We start from the raw sequence: 23771 nt of genomic DNA, 5'->3' as shown, positions 1-23771 counted from the left end.
TAAAATGTCAACATTTCACGTTGTCTACCCTTGCCTATTCTCTCCTAAAGTCTGTTAATTCCAGTTCAGTTTTCACTGGGATGAAACTCTTGTCTATTAAGGCACAGTATTTTCCAGTTTATATCTATTTAAACCTAGGTTTCTGACTTCGTTTTTCAGAAAGTGTTAGTTTTATAAAAGATCCTTACGTGGAATGCAGGGTGAATTGTTTGCATGTATTTTAGGCTTAGTTTGTGCCCCCTTTGCTCTTTTTCTTCTTTCCCAAAACTTGACTGACCTCAATTTTTAAAGATAATTATGTGTGTATACCATACCTCTCTTCACATTATACATTTTTTGGTACACCTGTTGAGCCTATGTCTGTTTTTTAAAAACTGTTTATTTTCCTGCTGTGTAGAAAAAGAGCTAGAAATTTTACTTGTGCTCCTTTCTTACATACAGTTTTACATTGTTGTTCACCAATTTCAGCTCCTTTGTCAGGACACAAATCAGGTGAAGGCATATTTGCAATTATGAACCGTGAAGCTCTAGCAAAGACTGTGGGTAAGAGCAAAAGTTTTCCTGGAAGTGTTACAGCTCTTCTGCAAAGCCATCTACAGCATCAACTTCTTGTTCAAGAATTGTTGCTTTGCCTTATTGCATTTCCTTAGTTTTCCTGAACTGCTCAACAGGTGTCCAGTGTTTTTAAATGGGTTAAAGATAAGGCTGATTGTGTTCTCTCCCTCCTGTTCGGCTTTTTGTTGTTTTTGAATTTTTGTGGGCTTTTATTTATTTTTTTTACTACTAAGTCAAGTTGAAATTCATGGTTCATGAGTGAAAATTTGGGGGATTTATCTCACTATGCTACCCTCTTAACTGCCAGCTAGTGTAATAGCAGTTTTTTCATTTGAAACTCAAGAAAAGGAGGTAATTTTCTGTAAGTTTATAGCTCTGCTTGTCTTCTTTGGAAATAAGAATGTCACATAACTGTTGATTTTTATCTGATAGTACATTAGGTAAATCCATATAACATACACAATTTCCCTGTAGTGCCAAGTCGAGACGAGGGAGTGGCTTTAGACTGAAAACAATCCCCACAAAAGCTTATTCAATAACATTATCCAGATAAAAATGTTTAAATATATATCTATATCTATATATTCTGTGGAACATGAAATATTTCTCTGTGTTTCAGTTGGCCTTTAAAATACACAACTAGACTATGAGTAGCTGACATTACACATAGTCTGCAGTTTCAGTTCGTGTCACGTGAAACCTCAAAGCCTGGTGCTGCTCTTGGTTGCAGCTCCCTCAAGTTCAGCATCTTGCAGGATCAGTTCTGGTGACTTTTCATTGTTTCTATACATGATGCATATAGGGAAGAAAGAAATAGCTAGGGTATGACAGTATGCACTAGCATTTGGAGAAGCCAGAAACAGACATTTGAATTTTCCTTTTCACAATGCCCTTAAAGTTAGCTTTGCTTAAATGTATGTGACTTATACTCACGTTAAAAAGTTGCATGTAGTTAAGAAAATAACAGATTCCTGAAGGTTTGTGCTTTCTCCAGAGACTTCAAGAATAACTTAAACCAGCCGACAACAGTCAGATTTTTAGGTTTGATGGTATCCAGATACAATGCACATGTATTATGCAACTGATTTTAAACTTGCTGGAGACATCCCCAAAGAGGACAGGTTTACTGGTCAATGGATTGGATTTGCAAAGCAAAATGTCTAAGAATTTTTTGACAAGAGCAGGCATAGGAAATATTTCTGTAATGAGAATCATTTCTCCTGGTATTCCCTCAATTACTGCCTTGCCTGTCTGTCTCCATCCTTGCTTGTAAGTCATACTATGAATGAGATGATCTGGATAGGTACCAATCAAAAGTCTAATTATGAATGGAGCAATCTAGATCGGCGCTGACTCAAGAGGCTGTGTAATTTGCAGACACCTACACCTTACTGCAGAGAGCCGTTGCAGCTATCTTGAGAAGACTGAACTAAATTCTCCCATATGGTGCTGTTGCTCTAAAATGCAGCAGCAAGTACTGTGCATCTTTATTTAAGAAAATGATGCTGATGCATTCTTAGTTGATACCATAATTTTTTTAATTTCACATTAACTAAATAAGTCTGGGGTCTAAAGCCTCTTATTTAGCTGGAATTACTATTTGTCCCTTTTACTTTACACAAAAGGAGTCAATTTCTATGTGTGTGCAATGCCACAGTGGATCCCGACATCCAGCTGGCCTCTGATCTTTCCAGAGTACAGGTAATAAACTGTAAGTCCTTGAAAAAAAAGCATTTGGTGCAACACATTCCATTGAAAAACACTCATTAAGTTGTAGTTAATAAATAACCAATGCAGGACTACATTTCTTAAATAGATGGTAGTTGTGTGAAGGAGAAGGAAGGACCTAACCAGTCCTGGTATCTGTAGATGTGGGACTTCAGAAAGTAATGCCAGCTTTTGGTGATTTAATACACAGTGCTGGTTTTTCAAAGGGTAAGGTTGATAAGTCTTCTCCACTGGGCATATCTTGATGTACAGCCTTGCAGTACCCTGCTTGAATTCCACCTTGGTTTTTATTGGAAAAGGCATCTTCTGCTTCCTGCCCAAAGCTATTGTGTTGAAAAATCAAGAGTTCAAGGAGATCGCGAGCTTAAAGCTTGGCTTGGCAATGAGTTGACAGGTGACCTGAGCAAGTTACACAATCCTGCTTATGTCAGCTAATCCTTCTGTGAAACACAGTAAATGATACCTGTCAGGGTCAGGAATCAATAGAGCAAAAGTATTCTAAAGGGAATGTAACGGTTCAGGATGATTGATTTGATTGGCTTCATCCACCTACAGGTTTGTAAAATACCTGCGATTTCACAAGTGTCGCAAGTGGATGTAGTGAATGTTTATTCTCTGCTCCAGTCAGGAAGTGTAAGCTGTGTCACTTGAATATAAATGACAGAATTACTGCTGCACGCATCATGCTGTATGTGGGCTGACAGGTCCTCCTGAGCAATCTTCCCTCAGTAAACCCCAGTTTGTCTTCTGTGTTGTCTCTGCCATGTGTCTGCGTGACCTTGTATGCGCCTGGATTGCTTTACACATGGATTTATATTGCCTACCAAAAGTTCTTTGGTATTTGCTCTCCCCTTTTTTTTTTCCTGGACAAAACCTTCACCTGCTTACATTTTCCTGTGGAGAACCTGCAGAAAGCAAGTTCATTTAAAGTTTTGCCCTGATACTCATGAAAAACTTGACATATTTGTGTATCTCAGTCAGGTAACAAGCTTCTTACAGATAAAAAATGCTTCATTGATGGTATCTCAGGTAGCAACACTTCGGAGAGAGCAGAAAGAATGGGAATAGATGTGCTGAGCTTTGTGGTTCTCTACAAGGTAATGAAAAAATGAGCGTGGAAATTCAGTATAGGGAAGTTCTGGATAACAACCAGAGTTGCTTTTTCAATGCCTGTTGTAAAGGTGAGGTACCAAATAATCTGGTGCTTCATAGTAGTAGCAAAGTATTTGAATTAATTGTTAGGGGAGTGTAAGGCCTTAGCCATATACAGTTAATACAATGAGAAGAAACAGGCAACACAGAGCTGCAGGTCTTACGTAGTTAAAATCTCACTTATTTTGAGTAGAGGCTCTGCTCTGCAGTGTATGCTGGACAAAACTTTCGTTATAAATTCAGTTGAACAAAAACATGGTGAAATGGAATGAAGCTGCTTTTTGTTTTATGTTTTGAGACAACATTGAATACAGACCAATGTTGCCAATTTCATGGGTCTAATGCTGTAACAACTAATGCTATTACATTGCCTTTTCCTTCTTCTGTTTTTTTATTCCAGTCATAGCTTCTGATGCTATGTGGTTACCTGATGGTCTTGCTTTGTATTAGAAGGTATATTTATCGCTTGTGAGAAAAGCCTGAAATTCGAAGTACAAGACTGACAAGAATAGCATGTTAGAAAAGCTGGAAAGTAAATAAAAAAAACTATGCAAAACATTACTTCATCTTTCAGTGCTTTTCAGAGACCATTAAACACTGCATTTAGTACAGAGTTTCTGTAGTACTGGTGCTAGAACACTAGCTCCCCTCTCTTCAGTGTGTTGAACTAAATCTCTTTATTGGAAAACAGCTTTTTGCTTCAGTCGTTTATTGCTTTAGCTGTTTGGCTTTATAACATGCATTGGTTTGCATGGCACTCAAAAACACAGTTCCAGCCAGTCCTCCCTTCTATAAAACTGTGCAGAATACATTTACTTCATCAAGGTTTGTACTTGATATGTGAACACTTGTAACTCTTCTGCTGCCAGAGCTTTAATCAGACCCACATTTCTGTGCCAACTGCCCAGCCCCTCTCTTCTTCACTGTCTTTGCAGAAAAAACCAAACACTGGGAGAAAGCAGAATAGATAGGTAGCCTGCAAAATATTCACATTCATTTCAGGTTTTGGTGTAGATGATGGGGGAGATTTCAGATGTTGTTGCATTTTAACCCTTCCCAGCTACTGCTGGGGATAGAGTTTCATATGTTGGGTACAGTACAAAATATCATAGAAAAACCGATCGGCAGATATTATTGTTGAACACATGAAAAATGCCCTGTTCTGTGGATCTCTTTAACAGGCTGACTCCTCTGGGTCAGTTATTCTTAGCCTAGTTATTTTCATCTTATGGCATTACAGGTCTAAGATTAGCCTGTTAGGCGTTATCATGCCATCTGAGTTACCTCCTAATATAACTGTACACCGGAATGATTATTTATAGACAGAGCATTCTGTCATTTTTGCTTTATTTCTGGTAGTTTAAATAAAGAAGAGCAACATTCAAGAAAAACCACAGATTCCTTCCTGCTGCCAAAACAACATGATAACTGCCTGCTGAGGGGCAGGGATATTGTTTAAAATGTGTGCTTGCAGCAGATGCAAGCATCTTACCTCTCCTAAAACAAGATACCTCAGGGTACCACTGCTTCTGTCTGCTCTGGAGGAGGGAGAGGGGTGCCAGATTGATGCACCAAATGACAGAGTTGAGATGGGGTTGTGGCTGCTGATGAGAACAAGGATAACCAGGTGCTATTTTTAGAGGTCGGCTCTATCAAGCTCCATGTTCAGTGTGAACATGTCACATATGCATAAAGCTCCTCCAAAATGGACCCATCTAGTTTTGTTACATAAAAGTGATGTCTGCTGTGCTAGTAGCCTTCTATGTGATTTTCACGAGACATAACAGGAAGCTTCAGCAAACTGACAAATTTTTAGTAAAGTGTTCTTTACGATTGCTGCACAAACATTTCTGATCAGTAGCAAAACTTTAAAGCTAAAGCAGAGTTGTTGTTCAAGAACACAGTGAAGCTCATTCTCTTCTAAGGAGGTTCACTGGGATCTTTGTGTTTGTATGTGTATAACCAGGAGGAAGCTTTTAGCTTTTAGTGTCAGTTTAGTAAAGAGCAGCAAAAATAGGAAAGTAGCACATCTTCAGCTGGGTGTCAGTGCAGCCTCTGCCTGCAGTTGTTGCTCAGGAAGCAGGCAGCTGACAAAATAGGGAAATAGTAATGGATTACAATTACCTAATTAATTCCATCTTTTTTAGCTTTCTGCTCTAAATAGATGGCATGTGTCTGTCTTTGTGCAGATTTTGTATGCAGTCGGAGGCACCTGATCTGTTCTACTTTAAAATGTTACTGGTGTAAGAAGGCTTGCAGAATCAGTGGAAGCCTCTGCATGGTTGAATGATACGGTGCTGGTTTAACTCCCATTATATAATAAGCAGCTCATTTTTTTTTTGTCAGCCTGGCAGTTCTGTGCATGACTGTAAAGGTATTTTGGCATTTAGTATAATCTGAGTATAGCCAACACATCTGTTTTATTTGTTTGGTGTCTCATGGTTGTAAACTCCTTCCAGCTCGTGGAGTATACAAACATGATGAGCTCCAAGAATTCAAGCCTTTTGCAGATGAATGTGCTAGGAATGTAGGTTACTTTATTCTAATGATAACATGTTCTTTCTAGTAATAAGACTGAATATCATCAAAGGGAGGCAAGAGAAGTAATGGAATGAATTCTTTGAAAATGCCAAATATATAAGTCATGTTTTTACAATCAAAGACTATTGTTCCTCTTTCATGATCCCTGTGGTTGAAGGTATGTATGCCACAGGGAGGAACCACAGTTATTCAATTTCAGTGAAGTCTGGAATGGAATAATGAGCAGGCTTAATGTTAATTTAATAATTTCCCCCGATTGTTCTGTTCTTAATCCAAGTTTCCTTTTTCTTGTTTGGTGCCCAAGGCCACCACCTTGTTGGTGTTGTGCAGTAGCAATATGAGAGAGAGAGCAGAGAACACATACTGTTAGTGCCTAATCATACATAGAGATTCTTCTTGGAGTTTTTTTACATTTAGTAAAATGTTACTGTTGGGCTTTTTATTTACCTGATCATAAGTCCATTTTTCACAGAGACAGTAAGTTCTTACTTCTCTACATGTACTCGCTTCATTTCTAGATAAACATCCTGGTTGAAAATGTGTATTTTTCCTAAGCCTTGTGAAGTTTTTTTTTACAGACACAAAAATGTAAAACTCCTGGACTGTTCAAATTTTTTATATTCTAATTTGAATTTGACCTTGAAGTTTTGAAGTGCTTGAAAATATATGTATTGCAGTATCACAAAGAATCATAAAGTAAAATACCTATTTTTTTTGAGATTTTATGCTAACATAAACATTGATAGAATTAGTATGAGGCACAGAATGGTATTAGAATTACCAAAAGGAAAATCATCAGTATCCGTGTTTATACTGTCTTTGTATTAGCATATATTTATTTCATGTAGGCACATAATGTTAAAGGACTGTGTAGAAATTTCTAGGCTACTTCAAAAGGCTCATCCTAAAAATCCATGCACAGCAGCTGCTGAAATCTAGTGGGACCTAAATTCAGGAGAGCATTTTACCTCAGTCTAGTAGCTCTCCAGCCTGTGTCATGCATATGCTCAAAACTGTTCCCAGGCTCCAAAGAGACATCCACTCGTACCCATGCACACATCAGGAAGTTTGCATCCTTTTATTTGCTGTCACTGTTTTTCCTACAGGATCTGTTTCAGAAGAGGAAGAAAGTTTTACTCAGTTGTTTCTATTAGGTATTGTCAGTAGTTATCACAGCAATAATTCCGTAGGATATAGTAAGTTTTACTTAGGTTTTCTCAAGGAGTATGAAGGAAGGACTGGCAGAAGAGAAAGGTTTGAAGAAGGTATGAGAGAATTTTATAAATGGAGTAGTAGGGCAGAAATGCGCTATACAGGCACTTCCTATGTTAAAATACTGTTGTGAGGGAGGGTGGGAAAGGCTCTGAAGATGTAAGAGAACTATGTGGGAGGTGGAAACCAGGGGATTATGAAGCACTGTTCTGACTGTCCATGAGCACAGGAAAAATACAGTTGAAAACAGTTAAGAAAGAAATCAACTGAGATAAGAGAAGTTTCTGTCAAAGAAATCTCTAATATTAGCCATCATGAAGAATACATGGGAAAGTATGAATATTTTAGAATCAACAAGAGTTGTTAAAAACAACCCAGGGCTGTGTTACTCTTGTAATGACACATAAGCTAGTATTCATGGATTTATCTTACCACTGTAGAGATTCTTTTTCTGTTTTCTTGATCTGAGAATGAGGTTTGTGAGAGGGAGAAGTATAGGACACAGATTTTGGTTAAGCACATACTGGAAATTCTGGTGCATCTCACCATCCTGAACTCCTTCTCTCCAAGTAGATCTGCTTTCCTGGAGAATCTGCAAAGCAATCTCAGCAGAGCTTTGCTGTAAATTTCCATCCCTGTGTCAGCCGCAGCATTCCTGTCTTGCCTTTTCTTCTTGACCTAGGAGGCAATTTTCTGAGCTCTGTGCTGATTTTCTGGTTTGTTTGTTTTTTTCTTCTTGTGCCAGTGTAAAAAGGGTGATAATGGGGCATCTGGAGAACTTACTAAGAAAGGAAATTCCAAATGCCAAAATCTGAGAGACAGGCGAAGAAATAAAGAAGGAATGCTAATGTAGCAGAATTAAGTAATGGTGATGCTATGGATGATTAAGGATACTAATACTGACACAGCTATTTTGTTTAGAAAATAAATGGTTAGAAATGGGAATATTTAGAAAAAAATTACCCTTGGGTTAAAAATTTCAAGCTTCATCTAAGAAAGAATGCTTCTCTCTGGTTACAGGTTATGCATATCTACTTGTCACTGGCATGCATTTACAAAGATGTATATATATTGTCTTATCAACAATCTTACTCTGCCTCTCCTCACTGAGGACACTCTGGTATGGCTGTATTAAAATCTGTCAGAAATTTTGGAAACTCTGGGTTTAACAAGTTAGTTGAGGTAAGCTTGAAATGAGTGCCTGAGGCAAAGTGTTTTTCCTTCTTCAGGCCTAGTATCCCACCAGAGGCAGATGCACATTCCATAAACCTCTTCATCTGTCTGCCATTCTTCATCTGCAGACACCCAAAGGTGTGCAGCAGCGCGTATATGTGCCCAAGACCTCAGAAACTCATTCTTAAGGACGTGTCTTTGTTATTTCTTCTAGAGAATACTATTGCAGGCCTGTTCTGGTAGTGATTAGGAGGGGATCTAGGTGCATAGCCGGTTTTAAAACACTAGCAGTCAAATACTCTTTAGTGTTGTCCTGCAGTCTCAGAAAGACATGAGTGAGTGTAGAAATCTGGACTGCTGCCTTCTTCTGGGGCTTCGTTCTTCTGCTGGACTGTCACATCACTTGTACCAGCACAGATACTCATTCATGTGTCCATTGGGACTGGTGGAATGAAGAGCTGATCTTGGTTAAAACTTGGCCCCCGTGTCACTGCAGTGTGTGTGCTGCAGTGTGGGGAAGGAGGGCATCATCCGTGTGGTCGGGGGGTCATGAGTGGGGAAGGGAAGCACAGCAATTCCTCTCACTTTCAGCTATGGCATAAGGTGGCCCCAAAATACATTGAACTGCTGTCTGGGAAATCTTCTGGAGATTTCACTTTGCTTCTCTCAACATTTTACGGGACAGAGCCTAAAATTTCACACTTAATTAGCACTTTGTTAAACTCCAGTGAACTACATAGCACTTTACCATTAAGTATAATTTATGCTAATTCCATCCCTGTGAAGCTGTCAATAATTTACCTTTCATCATCCACAGGGCACGTTTTGTCTGTTAATGTGAAAGGAAAATACCCTAAAAATGTACATTGTTTTGCATTAACTAGAGTATTATGTCTTTGTTGACCTTAGCAATCCGCACCAAAACGGAATGTACTGGAACCAGTAGCTGTCTTCATCTCAAAGCTGTGTCACTACTAGTGCAGTGTCTGCTCCAGGAAGGCCTTCCTGGCTCTTGCATTTAATTTCTGGTCCATTCTTTATTTGTGGAGAAGATGTTTTGCCAAACATTCTCCCACTGTAGTCCCTCCTATGCTCTAGTTCTGTAACCTAAGTGTGCTTTGGTATGTCCTTAGACTTCCTAGACAATCTGGAAATCAGTAGAATTCAAGTTATGGGAGAAAAAATTTCTCTTCCAGTCCAGTGTGATCCTGTTTCCTGGTCGGTACTTAGCTACTGTTATCAAATACTTCCCAATGTAAACCAAAACCATAAAACAGCTAACTGACATGCTGACATGTTAGCAAACGCAGATCAAAAGGACCGTATAATTTTCCCAGTTGTTGCTATAAATTTCTTACTGAGTGCAGCTTCAAGTTGAAGGCACAGTTTGAGTTTCGTGGCTGGCACAAGGCTGTACGTTTTTTGGATCAGAACCCTTCAAAATGACTGTGCTCTCCACAGTAATAGCCAAAGTAGAAGATGCCAGATCTGAGAGAAATTTTTCACTGCTGTTGCTTTGCTGTGAAAGTCTGCACATCTGAACTGGTGACAGCCACAAACTGTGTCTCCCCAGTGGGGCAGAATGGGGAGCTAGAAGCATTAATAAGTGACAGTCATGTAGGAAATAACATGTTGTGTCCAGCTCTCAGGACATGATATTAGACTAATTGTCCAAACCCTTGGTAGAGAAGAAAACTCATCTTCCTCCTTCGAAAACACATCTAGATGCTTAAACTTCATGACTCTGAATGCAATTATAAAGTCTACCTGAAATCCAGTAGTTATTTTCTGCAGGAGTAAGGCTGTATATATTAATCTTACATTTCTGCACTAAATCTACTTTGTTTTTATGTAACCCTTACTTGCACTCCTCAGAAGGCCTGTACTTATGCAAATATTTCTCATTTATAATATGGTTTTCCTCTTCCAGTATAGATGGATGGATGCTTAGGTGGATATAAATAGGATGTGTTCCATGCAAAAAAGGCATAGTAGCGCAAATGAAAATCAGACTCTTTCTGCTTATGGAAGTCTTCCCAAGCTCTTAATCATCTTAAATCCAATTAGTGTTTTCCTGTTTCTGACATGGCTCTCTTTGAGATGGGATAACGGATGTGGAATGTTCCCGATGACAAAGCCTCATTGATGAATATGAAAACTTACTTTTATCCTGCTTTCAGCACTTTTCAGTTTTGGGTTTTGCTGTACATTGACCACATGTTGTCACTGAGCTGTCTGCAATGACAGCCATCTGTTTTTAAGGTTATATTAAGGTTAATGAAGCACAGTAAGGCATATTCCACTCATTCCTCCCAGCAGAAATTACCGTGCGCATGCAAAAAATGAGTGAACTCTTGTATTTTGTTTCCCTATCACAAAGCTTTATTAGGACCTCTGGCATTCCTCAGAGCCTTCCATGAAATATCCTGAAGAGATTTGTTTCATCCGTGGTTTTAACCCAATCAATCTTTTTTCCATTATTCTTCTTTCCATACCTCTATTTAATATCTATTAAAATAGCAATTACTGTTGCCTCACTGCACTATCAACCTCTTCTGAAATTCAGAAATATTTATTTCCCTTCTGTTTTTTATCTTTAAATCCGTTTCTGATCAGCTACAGGGTTCTTGTAACTTCATATAAAGTTACAGAGCAGGACACAAATTCCAGTGAGACACCTTGTGAAGGACATTTTTCAAGTGCAGATAAGTCTGTGGACCAGACCCTTCACTGGTACCAACTGTCACAGCCCCAGTAAAATCCAGACCCTTTTTCAGTCACCATCTTGTTAACCCTTTGAAAGAGTTTTTTATGCTTTTGTATTTCGAAGTATGCTTGCAATTAGAATTTCAAAGCTCATAACTGCATCTTAAAAAATCAGTTTGCATCAAACTTGGTTTGTTCCCTAAATGTCTATGAGATTAAAACAAATGTAGTTTAAACAAAAATTGGCTCAGTTGTGGCTGTTAATGGGGAATATAATTTCTTAGAGAACATATGGAGAAAGAATATATCTCTTTTCCTTTTTTCTTTTAAAATTACATACATGGCTCTCATTTGGCTAGAATTTTGCTAAGACAAAACATTAGAAATTTTAAATTCAAAATAACTAGTTTTAAAAGTATCGGGAGATTAAAGCAATTACAGTAGTTTATACATTTCAATCTTGACTCGTGTGTTCACAATTATAGCAGTATAAACAGATCATATTTAAAATGAACAATTTTTTTGTTTGTTTCGCCACTCATTTACAATCCTGTCTGTAGCTGTGGTCCAAAGAGTTTAAAATTAAAAGAAAATATAAAGATTACAAATCTGATATAAATACTAGAGGATAAAACATATGAAAAGGGATTAAGGGAGCTATATTTATAGCCTATAACAGAGAGCTCAAGGGACATGGGCACTGGCTATAAATAACTTCAAGGTAACAATATAAATGAAGGAAGGGAATTATTTGTTCTCAAAAGATGGCAAAGCATGGAATAGTAGCCTGAAGCAAAGAAAAGAATAGTTTAGATGTTAGAACTTTTTTGTCTCAGTAAGAGCTATGGAGAGCAGAGACATAAATAACTAAGGTAGGAGGCTGAAGCAGTTTCTAAAGCACCAACTGCGGCTATTTGGCTACAGATTAAAATTACTCGTAGAGGAGTTGTGTTGCAAAATTCACAGGGCTAGACTTAGTGATGCAAGCGTTTTATTTCCTATTTTCTTATCCTGGTACATTTTATAATACCCACATTTCATGGTATGTGTTGATTTCTCATGAAGACCATATAGATAGCACATTCCTTCCAAGGTTATTGAGCATCTTTAACCAGATTAAGGGTAAAAAAAGGTTATTATTCAATTATAACCTCATTTATTAATTGAATTTAAAGCCGTGTTGTTTTCATCAGAGTAATGGAGTTTCCTGTTGTAATTTGTTCTGGGCTGAAGGAGGAAGTCCTCTGTTCTCCACTGTCCCTAGATGAGATGGTGGCTGCTGAACACTGTAACATAAAGTTGCTGGGTAGGCAAAACAGCTTCTGTGGATTGTACACGATGATGTCAGAACATGGGGCATTTGCTGGGTACTGCTGACTTCACTGGCATGAATTGGCTTATGTAGGTTGGGTGCTGGCATGGTTCAAAGTGAGCCCTGATACAGCCATGACAGAGTTAAGAAGGAGACATGGCACAAACGCCAGCACAAATTTGAGTTTTGTTATCTCATTGCCTACAGATGTAGACCTCTCAAAACAATATGGTTCTAGTCTAGGTCATCACTTGGACAGGTTTTTCTTGGTTCCTCCTTTATTTCAAATGTGTCTGAGGGGCTTCTTAATGCTGGACATTTTATTTTTCAATTTAAAAATTTTGGATGAGATTGTTTCAGTGTAAACCAGCTAAAAGAGGTCATACCACACCTGTCATCGAGAGCAGTGCAGGAGACTTGAAAGACTGCAATTCTTTTAAGAGGGTATCATATAAGTTTGAGGGTGTGTAACTGAGAGACAGGGGGAGAAATCAATTGAGTAAAGGAGAAGAACTGCACAGGTATGTTTGGACCTCTGCAAATGACATATCACTTTCTTGGTCTGACTTACTGTGGCTTTTTCAGTGCTCAATAGGCTTTTATATGTCATGAGAACAATACAAAAACCCAAAGTGTTGCATTGTTAAATTAATATGGCAGCTGTTTTTATCTCTGCTTGTCTAACATGTAATCCACTAGGCAGTAATAATTTTGAGGGACTTACAGTTTTAGTTGTTATGTGCAATATCCATACAAAATGTTGTCTGAGTTAATATTGATCAAGTAATATAGATGTGTTTGGCATGCATAGCTTCAATAAGTGTCTGTATTTTTGCAAGAAAAGGAATATAATGTCTACTCATTCCTGTCCAAGATTTCATACTCAATAGCCTCATACTCTTGCGTTGTTAGCACTGCTAGACATTCCCACTGCTGATAAATCAGGCAGGGTCTCCTCTTGAATTACAGGCTTTTAGGCACACCTGAACCTGAGTTTTTTTAACTATTATTGGATTGAGTTCAGTGTATAATAGCTCAGAATATGTGCCTTAAATTTCTCAAGCATTTAGTCAATAGTTAGCTCTTTTCCCTGTCTTTCCTTTGTACCTCTTAGCTGTTTTTGCAACTTTGAAAAATCTGTTTTAATAAGGTAAGTAATAATATTATTTCATGTGGATAATAGAGAAAAAATTGATGATTCTGTATGGCAGAGGACAGCATTTGATTTTATACCTACCACCTCTTCTCATCATCCCTTTTTGGCCACACTCAAACCCATGTTCCGTCTTAGCCAGATGACAACACTGGAAGAATAGCTTCTTGCTCAGAGGCCAGCCTTTGAAATCTGGTGTGCCCCACATGCAAGGTGGCTCTGGAGGTACAGTGCTGTTAGGAAAACCTATGGTCTTCCTGGATTTGAGGTATGTTTTTAAGACAATTCTTGTAGCTTGTAAATCAGTGGTAATCGCCTGTGTCCTCTGCAGAGCAGGCACCAGCTACCTCCTGGAGCAATTTCCCTCATTACACTCCGTGGCCTTTGGGTTGTACGTGCCAGTGTCTGAACATTGACAATCGTCTGGGTACTAATAATTACACTTAGATGAAACAAATGTGCTTTGGGAAAAAATCCAGCTTTTCTACGAGATTAGACTTCTAGGAAATAAGAGATCTAGTTTAATTTATGAAAACTTCAGTATAGAGTTATACGTTTGCAGTCTGTATAAAATACTGTATTTCTTGATTTTTCTTTCTTCACATGGCTTGTCATGATCTTTTTCCCTGTCACCTTTGAGTCTGTTTTTCCTCTTGGGGAGGTGGTAGCTCATGCCATAAAAGGTGTTTCTCATGGCTTTCTCTTCAGGATGACCCATAGAGTTGACAGCAGAGCTGTCTGATGTCTCTGCTTGGACTTCCCTGAATTGCATTGCTTTATTCTGTTAGAAAAACTCAATAGTGTTGGGACATGATGACAGCTACACAATGGTCCTTGTACAAACAAACGTTCTCCCATCATGGAGGAAATAAGGTGGAAGTGTTTATAATCTGTCTGACTCGGGACTCTTTGGCCTGAAAAATGTCTTATGTGTGTAGGATTTATATTAACTATGAGGCCCCTATGCATTAAAAGAACTTTAAGGCCTGTTGAAAATTGGAGTGGACTAAATTAAACTAAGAAAATATTACTCTTAATTTCCCAAGATTATTAAGATGGTGCTTGCATGTTTACTTTGCTTTTTTAGATAAAATCCAAAGAAAGCAATCTGCAGCCCATCAAATTTCCAGTAAGTGAAAATGGCACTAAGATGAAAAGTCTAGTTACTTGGCATGTGTAGTGTCACATTTCAGTATTTAATGTTTGTTATGTTTTGATTGCACTGTCCATAAATACTTTAATATATTTTTCTGCCAAGAGGCATCTGTCCTACACTGTAAAAATCCTTATCACTTTATTTCATCTTCTTGACTGACAGTATCCTAGTTTCCTATTGATTTTTTCAAAGTTAAACCAAATTAAGTCAACTTTTTTCTTAATTTTGATTTCTGTTGTCATTTTCCTTTTGTGCTTTCTCAATGAAAACTCAAATTCAAAAATTCAAAACTATGAATTTAATCCCAAGACCTTTGGAAGGCTTGGATTCTGCCTCTAGCATGGTGAAACACGTTTTTGGAGGGGAGAAATCACCAAATGAGAAAAAAACCAAGAGAAAATAATTTATGATTTGGGACAAAATTATTTGCATTTTGTCTGTGCAGGTTTTGGCATTACTTCAAATTACTTGGATAATTTGTCACAAAATATGAACAGCTCTCAATTATACTGGCAACAGTCACTTTCTCACAGCGTTCCTTGGTACATGTTTGTTTGCTTGATAAAATGTATAGGAAAGCTATCTGTCTAGTAGATGGGTGCCAGTTCCTGTCCACTTCATATTTTGACTTTTGTTTTACTAAATAATACAAAAATGTTCATTACTTATTCACCCTGACATGAGTAAATATCCAACTTGTCCAAAATCTAAACATTTGTTGCTATTCCAAAATTAATGATCTTAATTTATATCTGATGCCAGCTGGTAAAGTCTGGAATTAAATTACCATTTTCTTTCAATTGCTTGTCTTTATATATGGAAAAATATTCAGAAAAAGTTACTCTCTGATTTGAAGTTTCATTTGCTTGTACGTGGGCCAAAAGCAAATGTTACGCATCTGTGAAGGCTTACATACTTTTATGAACTTGAAAAGGGAAGCATGAAATTAAGTATTATTCTTACTTATTATAGAAAGAACAAAATCACATGCTGATGTTCTTCAGTCTTTCAGGAAATATTTTATCTTTAGAATGGAGGCCCCAGGGCTGCCGTGCACAGCTGAGCCTGAGGCCCCTGCAAAACTATATATTCTTATGCATTTTTTTTTTCTGGCACCTGTGCCTACACTGCCGTTGTAGTTGCTTGAGAAGTGAGAAAGTGATACAGGCAGTAAGGCTTTGCTGAGCTCCCTCCTGCTGAAGCTGCTTGGCTATAAGTGAGCAGAGAAGTAAACGAAAGCTGTTGTCCCAGTTTCGTTACTGCAGCGGGATCACGCCATTAGCGGAGCCCCAGGACACTCGGAGGTCACTCTGGGGAGAGGGACAGAGTTGATTCAATTTTGTGTATGAAAATAAGTTCTTGATAAGTAAAGCTTTGAATAAAATAATGTGTAATGCCTGTTTAGCCCTGTAAGCTAAACAGCAAGCTGCTGAATCTTTGGGTTCTGATCCAAGAAGGTCGATACCTTATGTTTAAAGCTCTGATGCTAAGACAGCCACACCTCCTTTCACCAATACGAAATGGTGTGTATCACACCTGGACTTCACTCCATAAATCTGTTACAAAGAAGACCTTTTGCTGACAGATTCTGGAAGCAATCAGATCAAGAAAAAATTCCTTATGATATAAGATCTAGGTGAAATTAAAAGACTATGCAATCACTTTTTAATGATTTCTTTCTAAGCACGATTACAATGACTATGAAAAAACGATGAAGTCTTACACTTCAGCTGCCATAATAAATGCCACTAGATCTTTAACTTAGCCCATTGAAAAGTTTTGTGTGGTAAGTATTCAAGACTTTTGTGGTAAGTATTCAAGACTCCAAATTAGTAAAGGCTTTATCCAGTGGCATTGAAAACTTGATTGGACATTCATTATCATCATAAACTTGATTGCAGCCTTTGAAAGTACTTTTTAAAATTTAGATTCCTTAAAGCAAAGGCAAATTTTTTGAGGAACTACCCTAAGTAGGAGAGGAAATGAACTGGTTTCATGCTGACAAAGAACTTAGTGAAACTATTTTATTGTTATGAAATTACAGGACTCACAAATTTGTATGAGGCCTTAAACTGAGTAGACTAATTGTCTGTTACCTGGAACTGGATTGTCCAAACTTTTCAATGGGCAAGGGAAAATGCATTTTAGGATAGCAGGTGATATGCTTATCAAGTCCCATAAGTTTTATGTTATCTTCTATTTTTAACCATCTGTTAGTAGGAAAGAATTAGTAACTCTTTAATTCCTACTGTTCAGATATTTTTTTCCTTGTCTATTCATGCCACAATTTGTACCGGAATAGAAGAGAATCCTCATTGTAGTGGCTTATTGTAGTTATAAGGCTTACTTTTAAACCAGTGTATCTTTGAGATTTTCAGACTACTTTGATGTGCTACCAACATTTGTATTTTTGAAGAAAATAACAGTAAACATTTCTGAAGCTTGTGATGGTGCTATTCAACTGTCTGCTAAAATTTGGCTTTTTTTTTTTCTTTTTTTTCTTTTCCCCTCTCCTGTTTTTGGCTGAAACTTTTCAACCATTTTTGAGAAAGGATCTAGACAAAAATAAACTATTCTGTCCTTGAAAAGTTCTACCTGCCTTATTCTAGAGCATGAAACTCTGATGCTCTGGTGCTTTAGATCAGAAACTTGGCATGTGATACTTGTGGCTGGAAGACAATTTTCATTTTCACGGTGCAAATCTATTTTTGTTGGCCAAATTTAAATTGCAGATCAAGTTTTACTTTGTGTCAAGGTCTTCTTTCTTCAATTAGCATGTTGTGTTCTTGTACTTTTATTGATCTTGGTTTTCAAGGCAAGGCAGCCAAAAGCAGCTCTGGTGCAATTCCAGGTGCCTCAAGCAGAGGCAGGATCTTGTTGTTTCCCTCAGCTTGTCTTGCAGACCCTTCCACCTCATCACCAAGCATGGTGACTTGTAGACTGATGAAAGGCCAATTGGAACCTGGAAGCATAAGGGAGAGAAGAGGAAGAAAGAAGAAGACCAAATAGGGAGGAGCTGACTGATCAGCCAAGGAGGCTGTGTCTGGTTGAGGACCATGGGGAAGATGGAACAGGTTGGGAAGGATGGGGCTGGATGGAAGGTGGGAAGGATAGGAGCCAGGGGCAGCCTGGATGGAAGTGGCAAAGAATGAATAAAGGGCCCCAGAAAGGACAAAGGGCAAGAAGTCAGTAGGATTGGGAGCTGTGTAATCTCATCACATTTTCTTCTTACAGAACTTTCATCCATGGCCATAGTGGATGAAAGATGAAAATGTTTCCATAACTTCATTGTTTCATGCTACAGACATTACTAACTTCACTCCATTTGTACCCCACTATGGATGCTAAGATCATTAATTTCTTCCTGAGCCCACTTTTTAGAACTTTTCTAAGTATGGATATATTCACACAACACCTTTTGTGAAAAAAAGAGGTTGTTGGTGCTGTGTTATGGATTGGAACTAAAGCAAACATTTAAAATAGAAGTATACTGAATATCTGTGAATTCATGGTGCCCTCATTAAAAAGATAAGGGCTTGAGGTTTCAGCATGCTTACTTTATATAGAGCTGTTATTTAAGGCAGGGTTTGTGGGCTTAATTTATTAGTCTGACTAGAGTTTTAGTAAAGTATTTAATATAAAAAATATTTCATTAATTTATTCATCTTTAAAAACCGGAATATTTTTGTGAGGTAAAAGATTTTTTATCTTTATGCAGAGTGAATTGTACTTCTCTACAGACAAGGAATAATTACCTGAGCCTCCTTGTGAAAGTGTTACATATGATTTCTCAGAGTCATAACATTTTCTTCTAACATATCAATCCTTTGGATTTTGCTAAAGCCTGTTTAGGTAAAAATTGCTGAGAGTGAGCGACTGATACAAAACAAGTTGATACTATAATATTTCTGAGAAATACTGTCATTTCTTGTGAACTATCTTTAGTGCTACTTCTTTGTTTCTAGTGGCTTTTATCCAACATTCAAGCTGTTGTTTTGCTGACTCACTGTTACAATTTCAGAAATATCCTGGATACAAATAGTATCACTCTGTATTCATTCGCATGTTCTCCTTTGTTTTAGAATATCTTTGGGTAGATTATTGAAATGTCTATGGATACTTGGCCTTTGAATAATGGGTACTTTGGCCTTGCAAAATTGGGAACCTGGGATATGTCAGAACTAAGCTACTTGTGCAGATGGGTGTAATTCACACACTTGTTGTAGTGAGCTTCTAGAGCTTAAAGAGAGAAAGCATTAACTATGATATGAAGTTTGCAGAACACTGTACACTTTGATTAAATGACCACAGGCTTATCCCAGACCTTCTGCCTGAGGATAAGAAAAGTTGTCCTTCCAGTGTTTTTGAGGTGACTACCACCAAATTTCTGATTCATTCTGCAACAACCCAGGAATTAGAAAATTCCAGTCTCTCAGTGGCATTTCTTGGTAGCTTCTTAAGTTGCAACAAGAAAGAAAAATATCAGCTTAAGTATAATATCTATCAATTATCAGCTGATAACAGCCTGGATAGAGCTGTAACAAACAGGGTAATGCTGAAGTGGAGTGAATGAGGAAGGGAGGAAAGGAGAAGGAGGAAGCTGTAATATTTCTCCTGTGAGTCTTTGATGAAGATTTTCAAGCAGTCAGGAAGAAATTATTTACTGTCAGCCTCTCCCCAGTTAATCAGCTCAGTTTTCAATGTAGGCCTGTGTTGGTAACCATAAGCAGTTTCATGTTGCTCATAGTCAGAAGAACAGAGAAACAGAGGTTCACTATATATGCAGTTCTGATAGGTAGAAATTTTTTCTACTTTAGTAAATAAAGTGGCAGTTGTCTGCATTACAAAGATACTGCTTAAACATCTTAGAATTCCTAATTAATGGAAGCTGGAGCCTCAAAATCTTCCTCTGCTGCTCCACAGTCATCTTTACAGTAAGGCAGAACAGAGGAACTCAGAGTGCTTCGGTGCTCCTCCAGAACGCACCAAGCTGACACTTCTCTGTCCCCTCTCCCTGAATGCTGTGGAGACATCAGGTTTTCTTGCAGCCAAAACACTTAGTCTGGCAGGTATAAATGTTAAGGTGCTGAGGAGGGATAAGGATAAAGAGATTTTGCTTAGCTAGTTTTTGTAGGTTTGGCTTTTTTTTAGAACCTCTCTGTATCCTTAGTTTCGTGAAGAACATTGAAGCTTTGGGTTTATACATGGCTTACCTGGAGCCAGGAATGTTTGAATGGGTGTGAGTGGAAACTCAGTGAAATGCTCCTTACTAGTGATGCTCATGTCAGGGGTAACAAATTCAATTTGCTTTACAGCCACAGGTGCTCTGTTGCAGTCACTGTTCAAAGCTGCTTTGCTCTCTAAATTAAAATGAACTGTGCAGTGAAGCTACCAGATTAAATTCACCCCTCTAAATTCTCTGATCACCTACCGAATTAATTAACCAAATGTAATGAAATTAAGGCCTCTGATTAGCCAAGTGTATCATTTGCTGATATGTGGAAGAGCCTTGGCTCACTCTTTCACTTGCTCATCCTTGAAATGTTTACATTGTCACAGGGATTTCTGTAATGGGAGTGACATAAGAGTGACTATTCTAGACAGCAAGCATGGAATCAATATAAGATGTAATTCTACATCTAACTGAAGCACACAAAAAAGCTATTTTATAGCCCATATACTAAATTTTCTCCCTGGAGTTTGGACTGCAAGGATGTCTCATGGCTTTACACAGGTCAGCTTCATTTATGGATCATGCTACTGTTTCAAAGTAAAGCAATCAGACTGACAAATTATTTTTATAAACTGAAGTTGGAGTAATTCTTGACTTGGGGAATGCATTAATGTATTTATACCCCACGTGAGTAGTTTTTGATTTTTGTAATTTCAAAGGAATTATTTCAACAGTTGTCACCAATTTGAATTAATGATGTAAACTACAGTCATGATGCCTTATGATGATTACAGCTTCTGAGCTGCAAAGAAAAGATAAGAGATTTGGAGAGAAAGAAGCTGCATTTTGTTCTTTCCCTCCCTTTCACATTCAGGTAACTTTCCATTGTGGCATAATCTAGTTACTAGTTTGTAAAACTTCAGTAACTTGCAAGTATTTATTAATAGTAATGATAACAATATTAATAACCACAGTAGTAATAGTAATAATAATAAATTTGGACCCTGTTGCTCCTCCCAGTGGTAATAAACCACAGGTCCAAAAGGTAGAAAGAGAGACAGGATAATGTTTGGGCGGATTCTAACTGGGAAGAACGTTTGGAACTCGTAAGCAGTTCTGTTAGTTTCTTTTCGTGTACTTCATGGTACACAGTGCAGAATGGAAAGTCGTTGGGAAAAACTAAAGGTTAAGAGAGAAAACAAGGTGGGAAGACAGGCTTATTTAGTGGGGAAAAAGGAAAAAGAGTGGAAAGAATGGAGCACTGCAGAATGTAGTGTGTTAGATGGAGGTATCTGATTGATACTGTGAGCAACCTCAAGCCCTTTTTGAGGAGGATGAGAAGACATTGAAAAAAAAAGAATGAATGATTTTATATTGCATTGAAAACATAAAGCTGGCAAAAAAGAGTTAATTAAGTTATATTCTGGCAATAGAAAATCAAATGTGAGATGACATTTTAGCTGTGAGGCCCACTTTAGGCTGTTGAAAAGTAGCAGAGTACTAACAATGTTCTATTTTTTCCACAGCCTCAAGAAAACCTCATGGCTGCAGTGTCACTGCTAATTTACTTTTACATTTCATCACACGTTAGTTTTACAAAGTGTATTGCATGTCCTCCCAAAGCTTTTGTTAAAATTTGTTTACATTTTAAAGCTGTATTTTTCACATTTTAATGGTGAAGGGTGTTTGCACCTTCTTTATACTGTTTGTGTAACAGCTTACATCATGATTAACTGTCTTAGCAGAATTAAGAGTAAAGTGTATCTCCACAGAATTAATTCTATCACTTTCTGGAATTTTACTGAAACAAATACCACTAACAAAGCTGCAGAGCTAAATGGAAACATGTGCTCTGAGCTTGCTGTTGGGTAACTTGAGGGCACATCGCTGCTGTTACGTTATCTCTTCTCTTCCATTTGGGTATGGGATTGTTTTCCTTATTCATTTAAAAATAAATGAGAGAGAGAGAAGGACGTGGCCATTCTGAGCCTGTATTGTTTCTACAAGGGTAGCTTATAAACAGATTATCAAAACAAACATTTGTGCCACACTTCATTCCACAAATAGAGAGCTGTCTGATAGTAGTCAGCATGGTGTATCTCATAGAGAACTTGAATTTAATACCAGTGTTAGGCTTTATGTAAGAAGATAGCCTATAAAACTGGAGCCCTGTTTTGCTGTGTCGACATGTCTGGAGCTCAGAATAAAATTGAGTTTCCTGCTTTAGCTGTAGCTTGATCTTAAAATAACCTGCAGAAATTATAGTTCTGATTACAGGGAACGTGAAGGACTTAGAATATTCTCCTAATAAAGTCACAGATGACACAAGTCTTAGTCATCTGTAGTCTGTCTGTAATGGGCATTTCAGAGAGGGAAACAAGCCTTTGAAATTAGATAATTTGATTTGCAACCAGGCCTAATTATTTTAGGAACACAGAAAACCTTTCTTTTTGACAAAAATAACAATCTGGAATTCAATTAGAGGAGAACAAGCCATTTTAAATATAATGGATGCCACACATCATCCATAGGAAAACTGATGTCTTGGGGGAGAGAGTTATGTTTGAAATGAACTCCACCTGTTGTTTTTCTTACTGCCATTTCTGAAATAAACAATTGAGCTCAAAGGATACATCATCCAAAAGGATAAATAAAATGCTTGTAACTGAAAGTACACTCAAACTCAATGCATGATAGACAGTAATTTAAAAGTCCCAAGGAAGTCTTTCTGTCATCTTTTGAGTATTATGTAACTTTACTGCTGCAGAAAACACTTCAGGAAGGTAATAAATACTAGAAGAAAACCTGGCTATCCTCATAAAAATGCAGTTAACCACTAGTGAACTGAAAATCAATGTATAATTTGGAGCTAAGACAGTTTGGGTTAGCTAATAATATTAAAATACCTTACTCTCTTTTCTGGGGTTTCTTACTACATTGTATAAATTTGTTAAATCATTATAAGTTAATAGCAATATTTAAAGGCTTGGTCATTCAGCTTTCTGTGCTTGTAAATGAGTGTAAATGTAAATTTGTAAATGAAATACTGAGACACTTTCCATCGAATGGGTCAAGTGATCCTACTCTTCTTACAGGTTCAACATGAGGGAAAGCCAGTGCTGAGTTGGGCCTAGATAAGAATCATCTAGTGCAAGCCTGAAGATTTTTTTGCCTATATAGTTTTGCTGGAGGGGGGCCAAAGCGCTGTATTATTTACACAGTGAATAAGCTTTCCTCATTTGCTCCACTAAATGTGGATAATTATCATTCATTTTAGGTTTTTCAGTATAAATGACACAGATGTCCAGACAACATATTTATAATTTCACCCCATCTGTGCTAATTTTTCTATAAATGTCCTTTTGGTACAGCAAGTATTCTGTTTTATCAACAATATCTGCAGTGTTGAACAACATTCAAAGATGTGACTAATATTCAGTCCTCATTAAAAGAAAACATACCCACCCCATCCCAGAGTCACAGCACAGTGGGAAATTTCCTGGAGTGCCTTGATTTGTTTTGCTGTTTTGGTTTTCTGGGTCCATCCAAGACTGATAGTGTTGTCAGAGGGCAACAGACAACAAATCCCCACAGTTCATGTTCATTGTGCAGCTAAGTGTACTGTGTATATATATACACAGAAATGTGGATACATTTCATGTGAAATTAAGGGGTTTTCTTTAGAGCCCTTAATTATAGCCCCTTCCTCTGCACATTGCTGGTGAAGTGAGCTAGCTAACTAGTGTGTCTTAAATCCTCAAACTGGGACCCAGCTTTGTATGGCTCAGACAGGATGAGTGTAGTGTATGTAGGGACTGCTCTGCTGTCATTTGCTTCTAATGTGATATAGGTGGTTGTTTCTTCCCTCTCCTCAAAAATTTCCGCAGCTCACCACTTCAGAGGCAAACTT

General features: G+C 37.7%; 1 protein-coding gene across 45 annotated transcripts in view; it reads left to right on the top strand.

The window, feature by feature from the left end:
* HDAC9 (histone deacetylase 9) overlaps nt 1-23771 on the top strand; it is a 452700-nt gene that overhangs the window by 181409 nt on the left and 247520 nt on the right. For 11 of the 45 annotated variants that reach the window (XR_015277469.1, XM_086854793.1, XM_086854790.1 and 8 more), the window contains one exon: nt 469-543. The exons of the other annotated variants lie outside the window; for them this stretch is intronic. Coding sequence is in view for 10 of the 11 variants with exons in the window: in XM_086854793.1 (XP_086710919.1) it covers nt 469-543 (75 nt within the window). In the remaining variant the exon portion in view is untranslated. The remainder of the gene's footprint in view (nt 1-468; nt 544-23771) is intronic. 45 annotated transcript variants of the gene reach the window in all.

The sequence above is a fragment of the Cyanistes caeruleus genome, chromosome 1 (genome assembly GCF_971803275.1).
Source record: "Cyanistes caeruleus chromosome 1, bCyaCae1.hap1.1, whole genome shotgun sequence".
Classification (NCBI taxonomy): Eukaryota; Metazoa; Chordata; class Aves; order Passeriformes; family Paridae; genus Cyanistes; species Cyanistes caeruleus.
This window is presented reverse-complemented; position numbering and strand designations above follow the sequence as displayed.